This window comes from Acanthisitta chloris, unplaced genomic scaffold (genome assembly GCF_000695815.1).
Source record: "Acanthisitta chloris isolate BGI_N310 unplaced genomic scaffold, ASM69581v1 scaffold262, whole genome shotgun sequence".
Classification (NCBI taxonomy): Eukaryota; Metazoa; Chordata; class Aves; order Passeriformes; family Acanthisittidae; genus Acanthisitta; species Acanthisitta chloris.
In genome coordinates, this window is record NW_008660803.1 from 13,140 (window position 1) to 34,636 (window position 21,497).

At 38.5% G+C, this 21,497-nt stretch overlaps 1 protein-coding gene across 1 annotated transcript in view; it reads left to right on the plus strand.

The window, feature by feature from the left end:
* The window catches only part of RB1 (retinoblastoma 1), a gene marked incomplete at its 5' end in the record, with an annotated part of 68,309 nt that overhangs the window by 13,062 nt on the left and 33,750 nt on the right, over nucleotides 1-21,497 (plus strand). Inside the window, 11 exons of the mRNA XM_009069935.1 lie at nucleotides 1,066-1,176; nucleotides 3,407-3,555; nucleotides 4,300-4,377; nucleotides 6,903-7,012; nucleotides 8,454-8,531; nucleotides 11,021-11,108; nucleotides 11,739-11,855; nucleotides 12,543-12,599; nucleotides 12,687-12,718; nucleotides 12,795-12,871; nucleotides 13,072-13,274. Coding sequence (XP_009068183.1) covers nucleotides 1,066-1,176; nucleotides 3,407-3,555; nucleotides 4,300-4,377; nucleotides 6,903-7,012; nucleotides 8,454-8,531; nucleotides 11,021-11,108; nucleotides 11,739-11,855; nucleotides 12,543-12,599; nucleotides 12,687-12,718; nucleotides 12,795-12,871; nucleotides 13,072-13,274 — 1,100 coding nt within the window. The remainder of the gene's footprint in view (nucleotides 1-1,065; nucleotides 1,177-3,406; nucleotides 3,556-4,299; nucleotides 4,378-6,902; nucleotides 7,013-8,453; nucleotides 8,532-11,020; nucleotides 11,109-11,738; nucleotides 11,856-12,542; nucleotides 12,600-12,686; nucleotides 12,719-12,794; nucleotides 12,872-13,071; nucleotides 13,275-21,497) is intronic.

The following is a 21,497-nucleotide window of genomic DNA, read 5'->3' on the forward strand; positions in this document are numbered from 1 at the left end:
ATTGCCTGAAGTCATGTCCTTTGAATGCTGTGACCCTTTCTTGGAAAGGCGTAAGTTGAAGTTAAGTGGTGAAACAATTACACTAGTCCATGGAGTCTCATTGTGCTACTCCTACAAAAATGAATGAATCATGTGTCTTAATTGCTGCTTACTCCAGGTGTGTGTTAGCAGCAAAGTGTACACATCTTTGATACCAGAATTGGTCTTGGATCAGCTGAGCTTTGTGGAGCTTTTTCACAAGAATTCTCTAAGCATAAGTGTAAAGCGAAACCCACGAAGTTTTTCTAGTCTGCCTTTTCTTGAGAACAAGGAAAACTAAGATTTACCAGCAAGTAGTTGGAAGTTTCAGGAGAGCCTGGGTGATGCTTGGTACTTCTGATTGAAATTAAATACCAAAACTGCATGTCTAGGTAGAGCACAAGTAGTGATATGTAGCTGGTTTGAATCGCTGTAGACTTCCCAAATTTTTTGTTGCAATGTGTGCTGTCTGGGAATGATGGCCCTGTAGATCTTCTCCGGCGTATGAATCATAATTTGGGAACAACTGGAGCAATGCAGCTTTATCATGCTAATATTTGTGTGACTTTTAAGTAATCTCATATGAATCTGACACACTGAGCATACAGTGTGATAGCATGTTTTGGATTTGTTTGCTATATACTAGCAGCTCCTGCTTTCTGAATATTGAGCAGCTTTCACAAAACTTGCATAAGACCTCAAAAAGTGAGGAAGAATTACACAGAAATAAGAGGTACATGTAGGTGAAGTAGTCTACACAGTTACTCTGCCGCAGTAAAATGAAAAAAAAAGAATCAGGAGTAAGCACTGAGAGGGCAGGAGTTTTGTGCACAGTAAGTTTGTTTGTATGTGTGCTATCTCTAAAGCATCTGAGGAGTTTTAGCATCAATAGCTTTTAAAGAACATTGGCATTCAGTATGATGCTTTCTGATTTCTAGTGGTAGTGTTTTATTATATGATCTTCCAAATCTTTGTTTTTCAAGATGACTTCTAAAATTAAGTCAAACATCTCACAAGTGTTTTCTTTACTCTTTTAAATATTTGTAGGTAAAGTGTTGCAAGTGGAAGATGACCTGGTGATTTCTTTCCAGTTGCTGCTGTGTGTCTTAGATTATTTTATCAAACTGTCACCACCTGCTGTGCTCAAGGAACCATACAGTAAGGATTTTAGGTTTTTTGTTCCCTAAAGTAGAAAGTAAATTGATTAAATTTCTATTAGAATCATGCTAACATTCATAATTAACACAATAAAACTACTTAAGCTTGTTAAAATGGATTTTTTGTTTTAGTTCAATTTAGATGATAGTGAACTTAAATTAAATTATCCTAATGAGGCAGTGTAATGCAGGGTTTTTTTCTGACATCCATTTGCTATGTCCTCTGACTATATAAATTGTTTAGGGACTTGTTAAAGCAGCAGTTCTGATTTGCTAAAAGGATTCAGGTTCTGGGTAAATTATAACTGAGAACTAATATTTAGGTTTGGCTTGGGTTACAAAAGGAAAATTATTCTCTTATTTCACTTATGTATAAAAATATGACAGCAAAAATGTGCAAGATACTAGACTATGCAGACATTTAAAGCAAACATGCAGTGGGTAGAAGCTCAGAATAAAACAGTAGAGGTAAAATGTTTTTATTACATCCCCTTTGTTATTAGCAATTGTCACTACTTTAAATAAAAATATAATGGGTCTTCACTATAGAAACTTCTGTTCAGAAATAAGTTCTTATATGTTCAGTTTTTATACCTAAAGTCTGTAAAACCTCACTTAAAAGGGAGAGAAAGTAAACATTATGGCAGCTTTCAAAGACAGAGCTCTATTTTAGTTATTTTCTTGGTAAGCTATAGAACGGATACACTGAAGTATTTGAAGCCACAGTATGTGACTCATATGTTTTTGATTCTATGTAGTTTATATTCTGCTGGGTTTGGGAGTGACCCTTGTATAGCCTAAATCAGCTTGCTTGATTTCTTTGTTTTACAACTAAGAATCCACTTGGGTTATAATGTCATAGAACAGGTAATGTGTTCACTGCTATATAGTCTAAATTCCATGGTTTTGGAGGATTTTTATCTCACTTAGTAATTACTTGTTGCAGGTAAAACCAAATAACCTTGCTTTTTTTCTAATGCCAAAATAAATAAAAGGTAGGAAGGGATGGGCTTGGGGCAAACAAATCCCTGTCCACCTCCAGTACTATTTTGAATTTAAATTTGGCCTTCACAGTAGGACAGATATATGCTGCTGCTTATTTCAGACCCTTTTCAAAAAACAATGAATTGAAATTACCTGTTTTTAAACTGTGTTCAGTCATTTATTTTTTGTAGTGAAACTGTGGATCTCATTATTAGAAACAGTTTGGTTCTGTGCATTGTATCTTGAAAAGAAATGCTGCCACTCCAGACTAAATTGCAGATATGGGTGTCAGTGCCATGAGTGCCATGCATTAGATTTCTGACACAGAGCTGTGTGGTATGTGCAGGTCTGTGTCAAACAGCTTTTCACCCTTCTGGCAGATAGCACAGCGTATTGTTCAAATCCTCATGACCAAGAGGTTTTGCGTTGTGCTAAATGATGTCAAGTCTTATGATCCGAGTAAGGTTGAGGGGATTAAGGTGCAACCATCCCAGCAGTGTAGTTTGTCGGATTTTCTCAGCAGACATGTCAAATACAGATGAAGTTACAGATGAGAATAGCATGCTGATTAGAGTGTTAAACCAGCGATACTTAATGATATTAACATATTTTAGTAATCTAATTCACATATTTCAGGCTGACAGTATTGAAGCCATCTACTTTGAGCTTAACAAAATGGAGTATTTTTACCTTGCTGTGTTAAGGTTTCTTGATATCTTCCGGAAGGTGAACTCGTTTGTTCCTACTTGTTTGCCTTGAGGGTATTTGGGGATAGGGAGAATTCCCTGCAGAACAGTATTCCAGGCTCCCACCAGCTCTTAAGTCCTGCATTGATTTATTAAACTTCAGACACATAGAGTGAAGTTACTTTTTTAGCTTCTTGTTTTACATTTCTGTAAAAATAGAAACAAGCAGTTACTCTTCTGTGAAAAGTTAAGGCTTTCCTAGCTTCGCAAAACAGGTGCTTATTCAAACCTGCTTAGAGAAAGTGCTGTTAGATTCTGTGTAGAATAGCCTTTTAAAAGCAAAATGTCCAAATACTGGTACAGGAATGTAAAAATTAGTTTTCTTTTTTTAATAGGTTTTCTGTAATGAAGGTTTCTTACCCAGCTAAACAGATAAAAAAAGCAAATATTTTTAAGAGGAGGACCTGAAACCTTGTATCTCTTGAATCACTTACATTTAATAATTTAAACTTCTTTCTTAAGGTTGCTCTAACCTTGTGATGGTTATGACTGTCTTTCCAGAGTCTGCTGTGACTGCAGTGACTGTTAATGGTTCAGCTCGGACGCCAAGAAGAGGTCAGAACAGGAGTACACGTACTGCAAAGCAACTCGACACCGATACAAAAATTATCGAGATCCTTTGTAAAGAGCATGATTGTAATTTAGATGAGGTAATGCCTGTCTTGTAAAAAATCTGATAGGTCTTGCTGCTAAGTCCCAACTGGAATATGTATTTATTTAAATGGTCTTTTTAAATGTCAATACTTGTGCCTGCTTAAACTATTCTCTCAATTTCTGTACTGAGGGTATTCTATATTATTTATCTAGTAGATAGTTTTAAAAACACAGTATCCAAAAAACCAAACCAAAACGAAACCCTTTGGTGTGGGTGGTAACTTTGCCAGGGAAACTGAACGGTGGAGGTTGCAGTACAAAGTTACAGGCTGATCACAGCACGTAGCATATGGAATGCAGTGTGGCTCTCATGGGGGTTCACAGCTGCATCCCATGACAAGAAAATGTACACAACAAGCACATTGCTGCTGAGGGGGAATCTTAAAACATACCATTCCCCTTCTCCTTTGCTGGTACATCTATTCTTGTGTGAAAAGGACTGTCTTTTGAATATCCAGGCAGATGATGGAAGCAGAAATGAGAGGGCTGGGAAGAGTGCAGTTCTCTCCCAGTTTAGTCACTGAACGTTCCAGGAATGGATTGCATGCTGCATGTTTACATATCTCACTGTGTTTTGGATATGTACGCAGTTTCATTCTTGCTTTATTGAAAACAAAACACAGAGCATTACAGAAATGTCTCACTTTCTTGATTTAAAGATGCAAAAGCTGTGTATGCATGGCTGTATCTGTGTATGGCTAATGTTATGATTTTTCTTTTTCCCTTTTTTTTTTTTTAAGGTCAAAAATGTATATTTCACAAGCTTTGTTCCTTTCTTGAATTCTGTTGGTTTTGTAGCTTCAAATGGACTACCAGAGGTAAGTGGAGGAATTTAAGACAGTTCAGCAGTAGTGTCTTACTTCCTGCCAAATTGTTTAAGATCCCCTTTACATGTCAGTGGAAGTTCTGATAGATTCTTCTAAAATGATCTAGCGACATGCACTGTTTTGAGTGTGGCTTAGCAGGGTTTCTAGTATTCATAAAGTATATTTAGCTTTTACTTTTGAATTAATAAATGAATCTCTCGAGGCTAAACCAGTGCTTTTGCTCTAAGCAAAACATGACATAAGAGTTGCATATCCCTGATCTTGGTGAGGCCATTCATCTAAAATACAGCTATTACAATATCAGGTCTGTGAAGTCACTCTGTAAGTGCATGCAGTCTTAAATTACACACTTTAATTTAAATATAATTGAGACACATTACTGTAGTCATGTTGGAAAGATATCTGAGAGATTAGGCTCAGTTTCCAAACTTGGCAGAGTTTGAACTGCTGTGTCCATGCAGAATTGCTTTCATCTCGCTGAGCTGTAGCCTGGATGATGAGCAGCCTACCTCTATGCAATTGCATCCAAGACTGCACCTTAGTAGGCAACTTCTTGGCAAAGAACTTTTATCGTTCTTCTAAGAGTAGTTTTAGCTGTGTGCCAACAGTAGATGTGGTAACCTGAAAATAAACACCTCTGCAGCTTATCAGACTGATAAGGCTGCAGGCTGCAGGCAGGTATGTTTTCAGTTTCATAGTGTGGGTGGGGAACAAAATACAAGACTCACTAAAGATCTTAATCTCTTCCAAAATTGATTTCAGGGTATCAGTAGCCTGTTTAGACTTTTTAATTAATGAATGTCTATGTGGTTGGGAAACCCTGTATGAACTTCCAGGCAAAGGTGATTGTACAGCTAATTCTCAAATCAGAGGGTTCTCATCCAAGGCTGCTCAGTTTAAACGTAGTATTAAAATTACTAGCCTAAGAGCCTGCTGGTAAAAATTCTATAAAATGATGCATTTGAAGAAAAATCCAGTCACATGATCCTTGTTCCAGAGACTTGAATGCCATGAGTGCCACATCAGAAGGTTACAGCTATGTTTCAGAGACAGTAACCATCAATTAGTGATCAGTACAACAGATACTAATGTGGCACATTTGTATTGACTTTAATTTTCATAAAAAAACCACTGAGCTTTTGATAAATTTTAGTGTTACTTCCAAACCAAGAAAAGCTCTTGAGGCTTAATATTGGTGTTTCATTTGTCTTTACTATGTGTTTGATGGTCAGGCTTTATGCACTGGTAAATAGATTGATACAGAACTCCTATTTTTGACTGAAGATTTCTTCCCAGTTAGCCCAGTACAGCCACTTTGTCTAAGAGCTGCTGGGTGTTTTGCAGTGAGAATCTAAATTTTCTAGACATTTATGAAATACTGAAATATTTTAGACAAAAAGAACTCATAAGCCATTAGGAAGATAATGAAAAATGAAAGTCTGTTCAACTTTTTGCATCCAAAAAAATAGTGATAATGAGAATTGAAATATAATTTTTGTTTTAATAGTCCTAGTCTCAAAGCTCCAACCATCAGTTTGGCGCAAATCCATTTTGCAAAGGTAAAAGGAGATGGTGAGGAGCAAAGCTGTGTAGGAGGTATTTGCAGCTTTGTTTCTTGGGACTGAGAGGGGTCTAATTTGGGTTCATATGCACTGTTGCCTGTTTTTCAAGCAGGAATTTGCCAGGGCACAGCATAATTTAGTATATTTAGGGGCTCAGGGAGCAGGTAATTGAGGTGGCTGCCTGCTTCTGCAGGAACACAGCAGCAGATTTGAAGTGGAGGCGCAGACAAAACATTGTAGGCTTCCAGTTAGTCACTCAAAATACCCCAAACCAACAATAAAACCAAACAAATTAAAAAACCCACTTGAAAAATCCAGCCAACTTTTCTGTGCAAAGTGAAGTCATGTCAGTCTGGGATCTAATCAGCTAAGCAACTTTTAACAGGTACTCAAGAGCTGCAGTGTGGGTACCAAATAACAGTATGTTTGTGTAGGAATAGGCATGTCTCTTAGGAGCTATGTGATTGGAAGAATATTGGTATGAAATGGGGAAACTCTTCTCAGAACAAGAGTGTTTGAGTTTGGGCCTTGGCCTCTGACCACAAACCATCAGAGACAGCGACCAAGCCAATTGTCTGACAACTGTTCTAAGAACAAGCACTTTACATTTCCTGCTCCTGACACATCCCTCTTTTCTGGAAGAAAAAATGTAAAAGCCTGGAAACAGTAATTTGAATTGCAGGTCTGTCTCCCACTCTACCTATTCTTAGCTCTTTTACAGTGTCAAGACCTACAGTTCTTCAGAAAGGTATCATGATCTTGGATTGATTTCTCTTATAAATGATAATTTTCCTTTGGGTATGTTTCAGCTGTTGTATAAGTAATGTGAGCTCTAAGATCATTCTCTTAGCATTTCAGCATTGTAGTCATCAGATGGGACTAACATATTATTCATAAAATTGACAAACTTGTTCCTGTGTAATAAATTTGGGGTTTTTTTCCATGTTTTTTGAGGTTGAAGTTATCTTGAAACAATATGATGAGCTCTATCTCAAAAACAAAGATATAGACGCAAGATTATTCCTGAATCACGATGAAACTCTACAGCCTGATGTCATAGCATGGTAGTATTTCCATTTGCTGCTTTCATTTTAGAATAGAAAGTGTGAACTTGTGTTTTGTTCTGCCCCCTTGTGTTATAAATGGAGAACTCTGTATCCTGTTGACTTTCTAGGTTTGTAGTTCAGCTATGGTATTTCTGGCATCACCAGCCTTGCTTTGCGTCATCACTTAAGTAATTAGAAAGCATGACTGACCACCTAAAATATTTGTAAGCTCTGCTCTAAGTCTTACTCTGTGCAAAGCCTTGTCATCCTGGGAAAGCTGAAGAGTTGTGAGAAGGAGGCATGTCATGCTAGCTGAGATGTGCTGGGGGTGGTGGTGTGGCTCTGGAGTCAGCTGGCACAGAATGGCTTGAGTCCTCACTGTCCACATTCTCCTTCCTGAAAACAGACGGTGGCATTTGGAAGCTGCCTGCTCAGAGTTGTCCTCAGCCCATTCTGACCTCTGATCTGTTCCCATAAACTGTTTGAGGAGTGCTAGTTTGCATGGGACAGAAATGTGCCACAGATGATTTAGAAGAATAAGCAGTCAAGTACCAGTGCCCAGGGCATGTTCCCTGGTGCTGTTGGGGTGAGCTCAGAGGAGGGTGATGAAGATGAGCAGAGGGCTGGAGCACCTTTCCTTGTAGAAAATGGCTGAGAGAGTTGGGGTTGTTCAGCCTGGAGAAGAGAAGGCTCCCGGGAGACATTAGAGCAGACTTGCAGAACCTAAAGGGGACCTCTAAGAAAGATAATGACAGACTTTTTAGCAGGGCCTGTTGTGATAGGACGAGGGGCATTGGTTTTGAACTTAGAGAGTAGATTCAGACTAGATAGAAGGAAGAAGTGTTCTATGATGAGAGTGCACAGGTTGCCCAGAGAGATAGAATGTGCCCCATCCCTGGAAACATTCAAGGTGAGCTTGGATGGGGCTCTGGACAGCTTAATGTAATTGAGGATGTTTCTGTTCATTGTGGGGGGATTGGACTAGATGACCTTTAAAGGACCCTTCTGACCCAAAGGATTCTATGATTCCATTTGATTTTTTTTTTTTTTCCTAGTAATATGCTTAAATTCAAGTGATTCCTGACAATTCAACATTTTGGTAACTTGGCATGAGCTTACCATGTGATTCTCTGCATTCATCTATGCTAAAAAAAGAAGCTAATTTAAATTGGATTAAAATGGAGCTAGTACCATCTCTATGTATAAATTAAGCTATTTATAAATAGAATTGTAGAAAAGAAATAAGCTGAGAAGGAAGCTTTAGAGGTCATCTAGTCCAACTTCCTGGTCAAAGCAGACCTACTTGGGAATTTAAATTACATTGCTTAAACAACTGGAGTGGTTGGACACAGATCTTTGAAAAATCTGCTCCACGCTTTTTGCATTAATAAGTCTTTATAGAAAGCATTGGGTTTTGAATAACATTAGTTCTTCATAAGTTTGTTTTCCATTTCTGTAGCTCGCAGTTGGAGAGGACACCAATAAAAAACAATCCAGATGAGGAAGTCAATATTATACTTCCACAGACTCCTGTTCGGTATGAGTTTTTTAAAGATGTGTTTGTTTGTTTAATATCCTAGCTAGAAATATTAATCCTTAGAATAGCTGGTTTTTGTAAAAAAAAAATTTAAGGAACTGTGGGTTGGTTTTGTTGGTTTTTTCCCCATAAAACAGGCTGTAGTTTTGCTCACCAGTGAGCAGTGAGCATGTACTGAGGGCTGCTGAGTGTCCTCAGCTCCTGGTGAGTTGTTGGGAAGTAGAGAAAGCTCTGGGTTGTCTAGAAATTGCAAGATGTCTGTAAAAGAGATTACTGAATTTGTTCTGGTGAGCATGCAGCTTTAAACTTCCATGGTAGTAATTCTGTCTACTATACTTCCATCTTCCTCTCCCATCTTTTCTGGCTTCCTTTCCTGGCACCAAATTGTATATGCACACACATTTCTTCTCCTGTGATCGATTTTTCTTATTATTTTTGGTTTTTTTGTGTATGGGAAGATGAACACTTCAGGGTATCAACTTTTGATATTTTTCCTGTATTGGGAAGATGAACACTTCAGATTGCCAACGTATTTTGGTCTATTGGGAAAATGGGTAGATATGTTAGAAATGTGGTATTAACTGGAGATTGTTTGATCTACAATCAAATATGGAAAACCTGCAAGCTTGAATTCAGTTAACCAGAGGAAAGGAGATCTGCTTGTACAATTTTCCCCTTGTGCCAAAACAAAACCAGTATGTTTTTGCCTGATGGTGCTTAGAAATTCCTGGACATTCAAGAACCAACCAGCTATATGATTGCAGTGCCATGTGCTATGTGGACAGAGAAGTGTCCACACAGAGAATTTAAAATATTGTACCCTTAATTATTACCTCAGTTTTCTCAAATGAGCAAAGTTATTTTTGTTGTTTTGTTTTTTAAAAAATTAATACTACTTCTACAGTGTTAATATGCTTGTGGAAGAATGAATCGGTGCATTTAATGTAAGTCTACTCGGTGCCATCTGCAGAAACTGTTTTCTAGCCAACAGAGCAGCAATGCTCTGAAAAGCTTCTTCATAAAAATAATGAAAGGAGACACACAGCTGAGATAGTTATTGATTAGTATATGAAGGAAGTTTTGATTGCCCATGACTGTGAAAGGCTTTATTTGATTGCCTTAATGGTCCCTTTTAGTCTTATGCTTCAAATCTCTAACTGCCAGTGATGAGTTTTTAGCCACAAAGGCATCAGTTTGCCTCTTGGTTCCCAGACTGAATGTGCAATGCAAGGAACTCGATCAGCTCTAACATGCAGTGTTAAATAACAAGAAGGTCATTGACAACAAATCCCATTTTTGACATAGATAACTATTGACACTTTTCAGTTATAGTAGAATTAAAGGCCTCTAGCACAGTGGAAGATGCTTCATGAAAGTTCTTGGCATGGAAGTCCCTGACATTAAGAAAGTCCAGGAGTACCAAGTTTCTGCATTGCTAAAAACTTGAAATGTGCTAAACCAACTTTGATCTTGAGTGGAGGTCTAGTGAGATATTTAGATTTTCTCCATTCACACTTGGGCTTTGCTCTGAGTTTTCCAAAACTTGTGCCATTTAAGGCAGTTCCTGTGAGGGCATATTCTCCAGCCCCGAGTTTGGGATGTAGAACTGTTTTTCCTAAAGCCGCAGAAGTGTCAGTAGATGGCAGCAAACTTCTGATCACCAGCATAGAGTGAAAAGTGTATCATTAACTCTCCCCGAGTTCTACAGAACCCCTAATAGGTTATGCTGAAAGTACCATACTTTTGAATTTAAGTCTTCTTATAATGTAATTTCTCTGGACTTAGACACTTAGGATCTGCTTTAAAGACCTCTGAAACTGGAAAGAATCTAATAATTTTTGTGAGTAGATTTTTATCTGGTCATTTATATAGAAAGTAGTAGATAAAATGGGTGAAGTACTAGTTCAGAGCATAATGAAAATGGGTTATGTTTTCATTTTATTTTTTCCACTGTCCTTACACTTTTACTTGTAGAGTTCTGACAGAAGTAATTTTGCCAGACCCTTCTAAAAAGTAGATTAAAGAAAAACACATCTTTGCACTGCTACAGTTGCATTGCTTGAACATACTTTTTCTTTTTGCACTTACTTGCCTAGTAATATGAGCCAAATTCAGGTTAAATGACACAGCAATTTAAAACAGACAAACACATAACTCCTCAAAAAAACCCCCCAAAAACCACAGTGAAAAATTCAGAAAGTACCATAGAAGAATCAAACTGTTCTTAGGTGTTAGGAGAAAAATTAATACACTAACCCATTCTTCTGGCTATTAAAATTACTACAATCCATAAGTAAATAATTAAATACATTACAGTATTAGGACTCACAATAGTTAGCACAGTGCAACAGATTTTCCCAGGAGGTTGTTTGATAGCTGGAGTGAGAATTGAAGTCATGTATTTTTTTGTTTGTAGATTTGCTGTTCAGTTTCTGGAAACTGTTAAGCCAACCTTAACGCTTATTATGCATTTTATTGTATCTTTCCAGAGCGGCAATGAATAACATTCAGCAGTTGATTATGATTTTAAACTCAGCACCTGATAAACCATCAGATATTCTCATCAAATATTTCAATGTAAGTGATTACAAGTAAGATCTGTGAAAAATTCTTGAAATTATCACTCAAGTGAAATATACACCTGTAGATCTGATGTGCATATTTTGGAAAGCTCCTTTATTAACTTTTTGAAGAAGTGCATTTTAATTGGGATGGGTTAAATGTAATTTCTCATTTTAGAAAGCAGTTCTATCTAACTGATGTGCACTGGAACCTTATGAGTGCCTAAATATTTTTGTTACTGCACTAAATATTAAAGTTAATTTATGTATGTCTTGGATGGAAAAAGAAGGGGATATAAAAGAGAGATGAAGAAGAGTATGTACTCAAAGGATTTCATATCTACATTCAGCAGCTTAAGCATATTTCTGACTTTAAATACATTAATGTTGATGCTACTGCTCATGTATTAATTGGGTTAGTTGCAGTTAGTTGTGTGTGAGACATGAAGTTGTAGGTACTGGAAACTGGTGGGTGTATACAATGATTCTATCTTTCTTTAAATACTCCACTTTTATTTGTGCTGATGAGCTGATTGAGTGATGTTACGAAATGAAGCAGGACTAATGTGGTGAAATTATTAAAATGTTTTTGAAGTAAAATGTCTTTGCCTTTCTTTCTCCTATGTTCCTTCCTGTACTTCATTAGAATTGCACAGTGAACCCTAAGGATAGTATCCTGAAAAGAGTGGAAAGTTTTGAGCACATCTTCAAAAAGAACTTTGCTGAAGCAGTTGGACAGGGATGGGCTGAAATTGGCTCACAGGTAAGTAGCAGTTGGGTTTGAGTCTTATTCATTTGAACTCTTACTACTACCTAATGCAAGACTTGACTTACAGACTGTTCTCATTCAGTGCAGGTCAGTCATGGTAAACAGTAACTATTCTTTTCCAACTGAGGAATGGGCAGGTATTTTTCTCTAAAGCACTGTAAAGATGGTCTTTAACAAATTCCTCTTAATCTATAAGGATCAACATGAACTGGGTGGAAATAGGTTGGAAATATTTTATTGAAGAATGAAAATTACTGGGCAAAATATATTTAGTGAAACATCTGTTTGCATTCATTAAGGTAACCGTCTAAAACTGCAAAAGGTGACTCACTTCCTCATAAAATCAGTAGGGCAGCTGTGCTTTCCACAAGAATTTTTGAAAATAAATCCAACCAAGTTTGTACTTGACAGTCTCCTTCCTGTCTGTCAGCCCTGCTTTTTGTCCTGTTAACTGTGAATCAACATACACACTTGGTTAAGTCTTCATGTGGTTAGGGTAGTCCCACACCTTAGTAGCCTTTGAGGCCTCTCCAGTGCTACTGGCAAATGGAACTGGGGGCAATAACTTCTTTACAGTGGCTCAGTCAAAAACCAGAATTGTTCTGAGTTGTTGAAACACAAGAGTCTCCCTGTTGTACTCTGTTAAATTGTGTAATATTCTTGAATTTCTTCATCCAACAGAGATACAAGCTTGGAGTACGTCTCTATTACAGAGTAATGGAGTCTATGCTGAAGTCGGTAAGTTTAGTACTGGTAGCTTTGTCCTGGGAGGCATTTAGAAATCCAAAGTATATTCACAAGTTTGGTCTGATTTATATGTTTCAGGAGGAGGAACGTCTCTCAGTGCAGAACTTCAGGTACATGCCCCTAACTTGTTACTGAAATCTGGTATTTTAGTCTTAGGACAAGTACTAATAACTTCTTTCTCCTTAGCCAACTTCTGAATGATAACATCTTCCACACGTCTCTTCTGGCTTGTGCTGTTGAGGTTGTCATGGCTACATATGGCAGTAAGTTAAACCTAAAGTCCTTAAATAGCATTGTTATTTATTGATAATTATTTCTGTCTATTTAATATGTAAGATAGTCACTAGCAAAAAAAAAAGCTCACTGAAGTGTCTGAACTAGCTATAATTCAATAAATACAAAAGAAGCATCAAAAGTGAAAGAATGTAGTACTTTTGATAATTTTAGTCCATTTTCCCTGCAGGAAATGCTTCACAAAGTGATGGCACCAGTGCTGAAACAGACTTGTCTTTCCCATGGATTCTCAATGTATTTGGCTTAAAAGCTTTTGACTTCTACAAGGTGATCGAAAGCTTTATTAAAGCAGAGCCAAGCCTAACAAGGGAGATGATAAAGCACCTCGAACGCTGTGAGCATCGAATTATGGAGTCTCTTGCTTGGCAGTCTGTAAGTAATGCTTTAAAGTTGTATTTGCCCTTGTATAACATGCTTACCTAGATAAAAAGAAATCACACCCAACTTTCTAAAGTAAGTTGTAGTCTTGCTGAGATTTATTTCTAGGTAAATAAATTACAAGACTAGAAGAGGACTGGTTTTGGCATGTCTTCAGGTTTGGGAAAAAAGGAAGAAGTTGACATAGCTCTGCTGATTTATGTGGTTGTAAGCCAACATCATCTTAGTAGTCTGACATGAATCATAAGGGTAATATCCTTAAACAGTATTTTGGTACCAAAGTCAAGGTAATAAATTCTACGATTTTATTTGTAAGTTAATTTTTACCCAGTTGCTATTCCTACTTGGCAGTAGTGGCTTACTTCTGGGCATCTGATATGTTTAATATCTATGTTAGTGTAGTAGTAGATATGTTAGTAGTACTTAAAATATTGGTGTGCATTGTCCTTTGCACTTCAGTCACTTTGGTATGTTTGGATGTCATTAAAATAAAAGGCTAAAAAGTTGGGTTTGGTTTTTTAGTCTGAATTTCAGTTAAAAAAATGGTTTCTTTTCAGTACTAAGTACTTATAAACCAAAAATATGCTATTTATGCCACAAAACCAGGTGTGTATGAAGACTGATAATTTTGACCAAAGAGACATAAAGCAGCTGTTTAAGAACTCATCCCATATCTTTCAGTTTTGTAAAGTTGAAAAAACATGGTATGCTGTAGGTAATGGAATAGTTTAATGATTGTTGTAATTTAACCCAGGCAGCCACCGAACACCAAACAGCCACTTGCTCACTTCCCCACTGGCAGCGTGGGGGAGAGAATTGGAAGAGTAAAAGCTAGAAAAACTAGTGGGCTGAGATAAAGGTAGTTTAATAGAGAAAGCAAAAGCTTCACACACAAGCAAAGCAAAACAAGGAATTAATTCACTGCTTCCCATGGGCAGGAGGTGTTCAGCCATCTCTGGGAGAGCAGGGCCCCATGACATGTAGTGGTTCCTAGGGAAGAGAAACACCATCACTCCAGATGTTCCCCATTCCTCCTTCTTCCTTCCACCTTACATACTGAGCATGATGCCATATGGTGTGGAATATCCCTTTGATCAGTTTGGGTCACCTGTCCTGGCTGTGTCTCCTCCCAGTCTGCTGTGCACCCCCAACTTACTTGCCAGTGTGGCAGTATGGGAAGCAGCAAAGGCTTTGGCTCTATGTAAGCTCTGCTCAGCAAGAACAAAAACATACCTGTATTATCAACCTTGTGTTCAGCACAAATCCTAAACATAGCCCCGTACTAGCTACCGTTTCAGCCCAAACCAGCACAATGGTGAAGCAGGTTTTCTTTTCAGGGTAATCTGTGTTTGGTTTCTGTATGACTTGAGAGTGTAAAGTTAACTGTTCTCTTGAGTGGGTGATGCTTTACCAGGCTGTGGGGTTATGCTCACAGATTCAAGGAGCATTGTTGTGCATGAGCAGCAGGAGCCCCATCTAGCTCAGGAGAAGCATGCTGGCCTCAGGGTAGTATGGAACTTAATTGCCTTGCTTCAAGGTGAGTCTAGTGGAGCGCCTTGTGCCAACTAGCCCTTGCCACTGAATTTTCCTTGTTGACCAAGTCAGTTGGGCACATGTGGCTAATATGCTTTGTTATGATGGTGATCTTTCCATTGAGGGAACCAAGACTTGTATATCCAGCTCCACATTTCATCACCACTACCACTCTGTATGTGCCCCAGGATTTCTGGTGCAGTGCTATAGCTGCTGTACCAGTGTAAATTATGCATGATTGATGGCTTGGGAAATGCCAATGGCTTCTCCATTGCTACATAAATTTCTTGGGTTTTTGCTGTTGTTTGAGTAAGGTGGCCTGAAATCACTTGAGTCTTGAATGCATTTTATCAGAGCCTAGAGAAACAGGGGGAAGGGGGCAGTATTTCAAGAGGCAGACAGTAATTTTAAGAAACTTGCAGGCATATACAAAATGTTTGTTTGGGAATTGTAACCTTCAGAGGGCAGAAGACAGAGGTAAAAATACTAGGTTTGACTTTCTACAAGCAAGAAGTGGCTCCCGCGGCCTTCTGCAAACCAGTTTCAAGCCTGTTTACTGGTCAGCAGTAAGCCATATCTACCAATTTCTACCCAATAATTCAAGTACCTCATGCAGATGGTCTGATTCAGACTTGGGCTTTCAGACTGGAATCTGAAGAGTTATGTTTTCAAAAATTACAGGTGTTACAGGCTTTTGTGAAAGGAGTTATAATGTCAACAACAAGCACAGGATTATTTTGGGATTTTTTTGAGCGCTCTGTTTGAATGTATTGAATCTCTCTTCTTGAGCTTCTGGAGGTGTATGTTTGGTACTGTTTTGGGATGGCTTACATAGCTGGTTTGGGTGTTAACAGTGTGGAATATTTCAGTTGGAAGGAACCTACAATGGTCATCTAGTGCTGGAGAAATATGTGGAGTGGAGCCCAGTGGAGGGGCTGAAAAGAAATTTGCTGGACATATATCCAAGGGCTCTGCTGTTTCATTGACTTACATGTCACGTCTCACCTGGGTCTCCCCAAGCTCAGGACAGTGAGTGTCTCCTACCGTTAGAGGTCTGGCACTAGAGGGCACAGCAGCTGTGGCAGTCAGGACAGGCACCCCAAGATCCTGTGCTTACCTCCATCGCCTCCTCTGGCTGCCCAAGAGGGAAGGGCTGTGAGTTGTAAGCAGCAGAGCGCTCAGTGGGTGGCTCAGGAGAGGAGTAGTGAGACACTGTCTTCTGTCACTGACTTCAGAGGGTGTTGAGGTGTCCCAGAAAGGCTCAGCTAGTGAACAAAGAAATGGTTTACCTTATTCTTCTGCAGATCCTTACCTGGGTATCGTCTCCCTGTAGTGGTATAGAAGGCTTACAAGTATCTGCTTAATTAGCAATTCCCTCAAGAATGGATAAGCAATTAGAGAAGGGTAGTTCCTACCAGTGAATACCTCAACCTCCCAAGAGTTGATAAAGGAGAGAAAAGCCAGATGCCTTCTTACTCATAAAGAAGGTCTCACCATAAGTGATTGCTTTGGGTTAATTTAAAACAAAGTACCTGATAGTCTGAGAAAGGTGGAATCTCGAGAAGATTTAAATTTCCTGATATGGTTAGAGAATATATTTTTTCCCCAAAAGTGTTAAAATGAAGAAAAGGATGGAATGAGTAAAGCTTATGCAAAAAAACCAAAATCTACCTTGGTAAATAAGAGAAGAAATTTTGAAAAATACTTATTTACAAATATTTGCATAATGCAACTCTGATTTCCCCCCCTTATTTGCCATGTATTTTTGTTTAGTTTTTGCCTCCCCCACCCTCCCAGACAGTGAATCTCATTAGAAGGCTTGGCTGCTTTTTGGAAAGTTTAAGTCTGTATTTATCCAGTCTTTCTTCATTCTCCTGACTGCTTTACGAAGCAGGACTTCAAAAAGAGATTTAAAAGGATTGAGCAATTTAATACAGAATAGCTTGAATTTATTGTAGTTTACTTGTCACAGAGCTTTTGTGAGGAACAATATCTTGCATAATTTCTCTGAAGAAAAAGGTCTTAAATGCATGACCTTTATCTGACTTTGGAAGCTGTATCAAATGGGTGTGAAAGATTCTCTTTCTTACTGGTATTTGAAGATAATGTATCACTCCTTAGCTAGTTATTGTGAATATGTTTGTTGCTTCTGCATAGCTAGCTGATTTAGTCATCTGTACTGTAGGAAGGAAATGAAACTTTTCTAGGTCATCCTTTCTTTTAACAACAACAACAAAAAAGCATAGCCAGACACAATAAAGATTGAAAAACAATTGAAGGCTCTTCTAAATATTTCTTGATTTTTAAAAGGGACAAGTACACACTGACTAAATCATGTGGAGAGTATTTCCTTTTCCTTAAATCCTGATTGAACCCTGAAAGGAAGAGCCCCATTTACCCACTGAAGTATTTACCAGTGAGGTTATTATGCTCCAGATTAGGTTTATGTGGAGGTCAGTTTAGAATATATTAATAATGCTGCATAAATTTTATTTGCAAAATAGAAATATACTGTACAGTATTGTTTCTGTACTGTAGAACATTTGTGTTCACAGTATTTTGGGCACTATTTTGATTTCGTAACTTTAAATAAAGGGAACTGAAATCACTTTAGATTCAAAGATGCTGATAGCCTTTGCTTCATTTTTATCCTGTCGACAGAAATATGATTTAAACCATGCCATAGTTAGAATCTGTTTCCCAGGAAAGGGATAGCTTGTTACCTGCCAGCCTGGAGTGCATGCTCAGCCTTTTCCATAATTCTGTCAAATCAGTTTCTCCTGTGGCCAGTCAAAAAGGTAATGATTTTGAATATCTCAAATGAAGGTTGGGACAGGTTCCAGAATACCTGAATTTCCCTGAGAGAAAGTCCTGTCAACTGCCATGCCACATCCTTGGCTAAAGTGTTGCTGGTTGCTGCAGTGTGTTAGGAATAAACAAGGAAGAACAGGTTTTCAGTGCAAGCAAATCAGACACAATCTATCAGGTTTTGATGTGTTTCGAGTGAAATATCTCTAATATCTGAAATGCATTTGTTTCTGGGAAAAGTGTGATTTTTAGTTTGGGTTTGTTTGTTTTTGGTTTGGTTTTTTTTGCTGTGTCATTCATGAAAGTAAACACCTATTGGAGTATCTTTGTTATCTGTATCTGCAAAGCAATCCAGCTCTTTTTCCCTGCCTGTCAGCTTCCATTCTGCTCACAAGCTCTGGAGGGGGAGGAACAAATGAGGTATTACATTTTTCATGCTGCTGTTAGAGAATGCTCTTCCTGCAAATGCCCTTCCACGTGTACAGTAGGTGCAGAGTGTAGAGAATACACATGTTCTAATTCCTCACATTTGGCATACTTCTTAACTCATCTGGGTGAGCATTAGGAATCCAAGGGGTATTCCTCATACGACTGCAGTTGTGAAAGGTTAGGTGGTAGCTTTTGCTGTTAACAGGGATGAGGGTCAGCCGCATCACCTCCTGCAGTCCCACAAGAGCCCAGAACAGAACATGAAGGTTCACTGTGGCAGGCTGAAGGGAGTTGATTCTCAGCCTGATTTGGTCTGCTAGCTTGAACTGTGGTTTTGGTGGGGGTTTTTTTTGTGTGAGAAACAAACAGATATTGAACCTAAGCAATGCATGACACTCCAGCTGTTGACACTGTAGCCTTCTTTGTAACACTTGCTGTCCTAATTAGTGTTTGTATTTTTCAAAGGAAGAAGGAACACCAGTATTCGCATGTGTTGGGATTTAGACTTGTGATGTGGTTTTGAGTTTTAATGACTGATGCAAGATAAAGATGGCTCTACAAAGTTCTCTTAATGGTGAAAATGTGTCCAGAAGTAGGCAAGCATGCTTTGCATTATTTGTAACTTCTTCCATGTAAAACTTCTTCCTAAACTGTTCTCCATAATGCTTCTCCTTTATTAGCTGCTGCATCTCTGTGGTTTCTACTGTCAATTAGACATTTACAATGAAATCTGCAGTATTGTTTTATCTTGTATTGTTGATGTAACGTAATTCAATGTGCGTAATAAGTATTTGTCAACTAACTATGTAGTTAATGTTTATACCTCATCCCACACCAAAGACTTCTTTTGATTTTAAATTACGCAGCTCATTGTGGCAGAAATGCCTTCCTGATGAAAACCATGTATTCCCAAAGAATATATTATTGCATTAATATGACAAACTCACTGAGCTGGAATAACAGGAGTAAGGAGAAAAATATTAAATAGATATGTTTAAGATTTGCCTAAAAAGTGCAAGATAAGTCCAGGTCAGGGTAATGATGTGAGCAGTTACAGGTCAGCAGGTACTCCTTAAAACTTTGGTATAGTACAGCCTTAGCTATGCAGCCTCCTTGTCTTTGATTGTCCAGGGATAACTCCACACTTATTGTGGAGCTCACTGTACTCGACTGCTTAGTGCTTGTTTTCTGGGATGCAGTGTACAACTTCAAATCAGGTTTCTGTGCTTCTTGCAAGGAGGAATTCAGCATCTAGGAATGGGAGTTAGTATATTTTCTTGTGATGTGTATCATTGTCAGTAGAGATTTCTATTAGGTTTATGTCTGAAGTTCTACACCTCTTCTGGAGGTAGGTGTCTACATGCAGTTTCACGTTCTTTGATTTCAACATCTTAAGTAATTCCTTTTAAAACAAGAAGTAGTAGGAATGGTCATACTGTCAGTATTTTATATATTAGGTTATTGGATAAGTTGTTGACTGTTGTGTTGAAAGAATTAATCTAAAAATCTTATTGACAGGCAGCCAAGTAAGGCCAAGTGGCAAGGGCTGGGTATTGGAGCTGACTCTGTACTACTAACCTTGAAGGGTCAATAGTTTGGGCTTCAGTGTTGCCTCACAGCCGTTAGGGGTGTTTCATTGGTAACGTGTTCCCTGGCCTGTTTTGGCATTTGTCAGCTCTCCTCTGGGCAATGCCTAGGCAAGATTTTCGGCATAATGTGGCTCAGGGTCTATTTTCAACTGCTGGTATGGATTAGCAGTGGAGAATGTTTAGCAATGTGGGTGCAAGCTGTGCTTTGCCACTTGCCCTCCAGGCCTTAGAACAGGCTGTGGCGTGTTGTATTACCAACCACAGATGTAGTCGTGGGCTCAGCCACAGGAGTGACTTCAGTGCAGGCAAATGAGTCACGCGTTCCTGTGCTGGCTTTGCTCTAGGCTCCAGGACTTGTACGTGTTTCTGCACAGCAGCTGGCTTCTCTTGGAAAAGCTGGGCTATGTCAGACATCATACTCCTTTCATGCCTACTAAATTTTGCCTTTCCTCAGATACAGAATACCTAATTTGTGAATGAGGGACAGCCTTAGGCACACAAAAAGTGATTGGCATATCCAGAACAACAACATTTGCAAACATGATCACTGGCAGGATGTGAACTACTTAAGGAGCTTCACTGATGTAAAGACAGGAACCTCAGGAATTGCAGATGGCAGATTTGCTCTTGCAGGCATCGCTCATTTCCTGTGATCTTCTGGATTTCAGGCACCTAGTATCCTGTTTCAGTGTGGATGTTGCTATGGACAGTGATTTCTAATATGGAATTTTCTAGTTTTCCTGGCAAGGGAAAGAATGTGCTAAGGATCACCAGAAGATGCCATTTCACATGCTCACCATACTCCTCCTGGCAAAGTTACATTAGGAGGGTATAGCTTTAACTTTAAAAAAGGAACTGAGAACATACTTGAGGTTTTCTGTCTGTACATACTAAATATATTTCTGCTTGCATTGTGAGTGTGTTCCAGAAGCACGTGGGATGAGAGGGAGGTCATTACCATCACTGCTGCTTGGCATGATAGTGATAAAGGCTCATACTGGTTCTTCTGCATGTCCTGTTTAAAATTTTTTTCAGGTTATGATGTTTCAGTTGTCATAGCTGTGGCTGGAAAGCCTTCTATGATTTTGCCTTTAGCATGCAGGGCACAGTCTTAAGTCTGTAAGATGGTTGCTTTAGGGTATTTGTGAATATACCATACAGTGTAATATATAGATATATTTATACTTATGTGTTTTTTATTTTGAGAATATACACACACACTTTTAGTAAACGTAAGAGGTATTTCTCCCATGCCTGAAGAGTTTCCTTTGACAGAAATAGTGCCTTGCTTTTGAGGCTTGAAACTTTTATTTGAACAGCTGAAGGCAAGTCGAAAAAACCAGGAAGAACACCAAATGATAGTCTTTGCTGTCTGCACCATCACTTTGAAAATCTTCCCTGCCACTCCTGTTTATTGTGAGGATGACTCAAGCTATTATTCATTCTTGGGTGTTACCATGCAAGCAAATCCTCTAGGCTACTGGAAGTAAAACCAGAGTGCTTAAAACTGAGGTCCTGTGTTTCCTGCTTCTTTGTGTGTCGACAGTGTGTTCACTTCTTTGTAGGCATGCACTAAGTGTACAAAACACTCATTAGGCCTGTAAGATATTGCTTATGTTAGCACAGTATTAATGAGCTTATCTGGTGCAGGTATACCAAGTCAGCCCACCCCTTAAGATGCTTTTGATTCAAGTACAAACATGACCAAAGGGATTACCCAAGACACAGCAACTATGTGGAGTTTTCATTCTGTGAAATTTAGTTGCCATTCATGATTAAGAATTTAAGTTTTTCCCCATTTCATCTGCTGCTTTAAAGTATAGATTTTCTCTGATTAGGGAGATAGGAGTCCTACTTC